Genomic DNA, 671 nt, shown 5'->3' with positions numbered 1-671 from the left:
CTCGGTCCAACAAGCGCTCTGCCCCGGGCGCGTCCCTCTGGGTGGTGTCCCCCGCACTTGGGAGGTTCACGAAAGCCCCCGGGACGAAGCGCTGGTGCCGGGGCGGGAGAACCCCGAGGGCTCCGGCCTCCCGGGGCTCCCACCCCAGCACCTCGACGGCTGAGCGGATTAAGTTGCTGGGCGCCCCGCGGCGCGCACGGCCCCCGTCCCTCCCACTCTGGCCCCTCCCGGCTCGGACGCCCCGGGGTCCCCCGCCTCCGCGGAGGTGAGCGCGCACTCACCGGAGGTGAGCTGCATCCAGGCACAGATCTTGTACACGGTGGCCGTGTTGCAGAAGAAGAAGAGGGTAAAGCACACGATGCAGGCGATGATGAGCATCATGGAGAGGCCGATAAAGAAGGAGGCGGCTTTGAAGGCGCCCGAGGGCAGCGTGGAGAAGTCCGTGAAGCTGCCCCTGCAGGTCAGCTCCCGGGAGAAGCCGTTGCCGATGCAGTAGTGGAAGAGCCCGAAATAGCCGGCTTGCGGGGTGTCCACGCCGTCGCCGATCCAGTAGGGCTGGATGAAGCACACCACGTTGACGATGGCAAAGCAGATGGTGAAGATGGCCCACAGCACGCCGATGGCCCGCGAGTTCCGCACATAGTTGGTGTGGTACAGCTTGGCAGCCTCCT

At 66.8% G+C, this 671-nt stretch overlaps 1 protein-coding gene across 1 annotated transcript in view; it reads right to left on the bottom strand.

Annotated features, from left to right (window-relative positions):
* Nucleotides 1-168: 168 nt before the first annotated feature.
* Nucleotides 169-671, bottom strand: part of LOC103251572 (lipoma HMGIC fusion partner-like 3 protein) — a gene marked incomplete at its 5' end in the record, with an annotated part of 1,125 nt that continues 622 nt past the window's right edge. Inside the window, one exon of the mRNA XM_021708345.1 lies at nt 169-669. Within this exon, the coding sequence (XP_021564020.1) occupies nt 169-669 (501 nt within the window). The remainder of the gene's footprint in view (nt 670-671) is intronic.

Source organism: Carlito syrichta, unplaced genomic scaffold (assembly GCF_000164805.1).
Source record: "Carlito syrichta isolate Samal-C Ts95f unplaced genomic scaffold, Tarsius_syrichta-2.0.1 Scaffold58893, whole genome shotgun sequence".
NCBI lineage: Eukaryota > Metazoa > Chordata > Mammalia > Primates > Tarsiidae > Carlito > Carlito syrichta.
The sequence above is the reverse complement of the archived record's forward strand: the minus strand, read 5'-3'. Positions and strand labels throughout refer to the sequence as shown.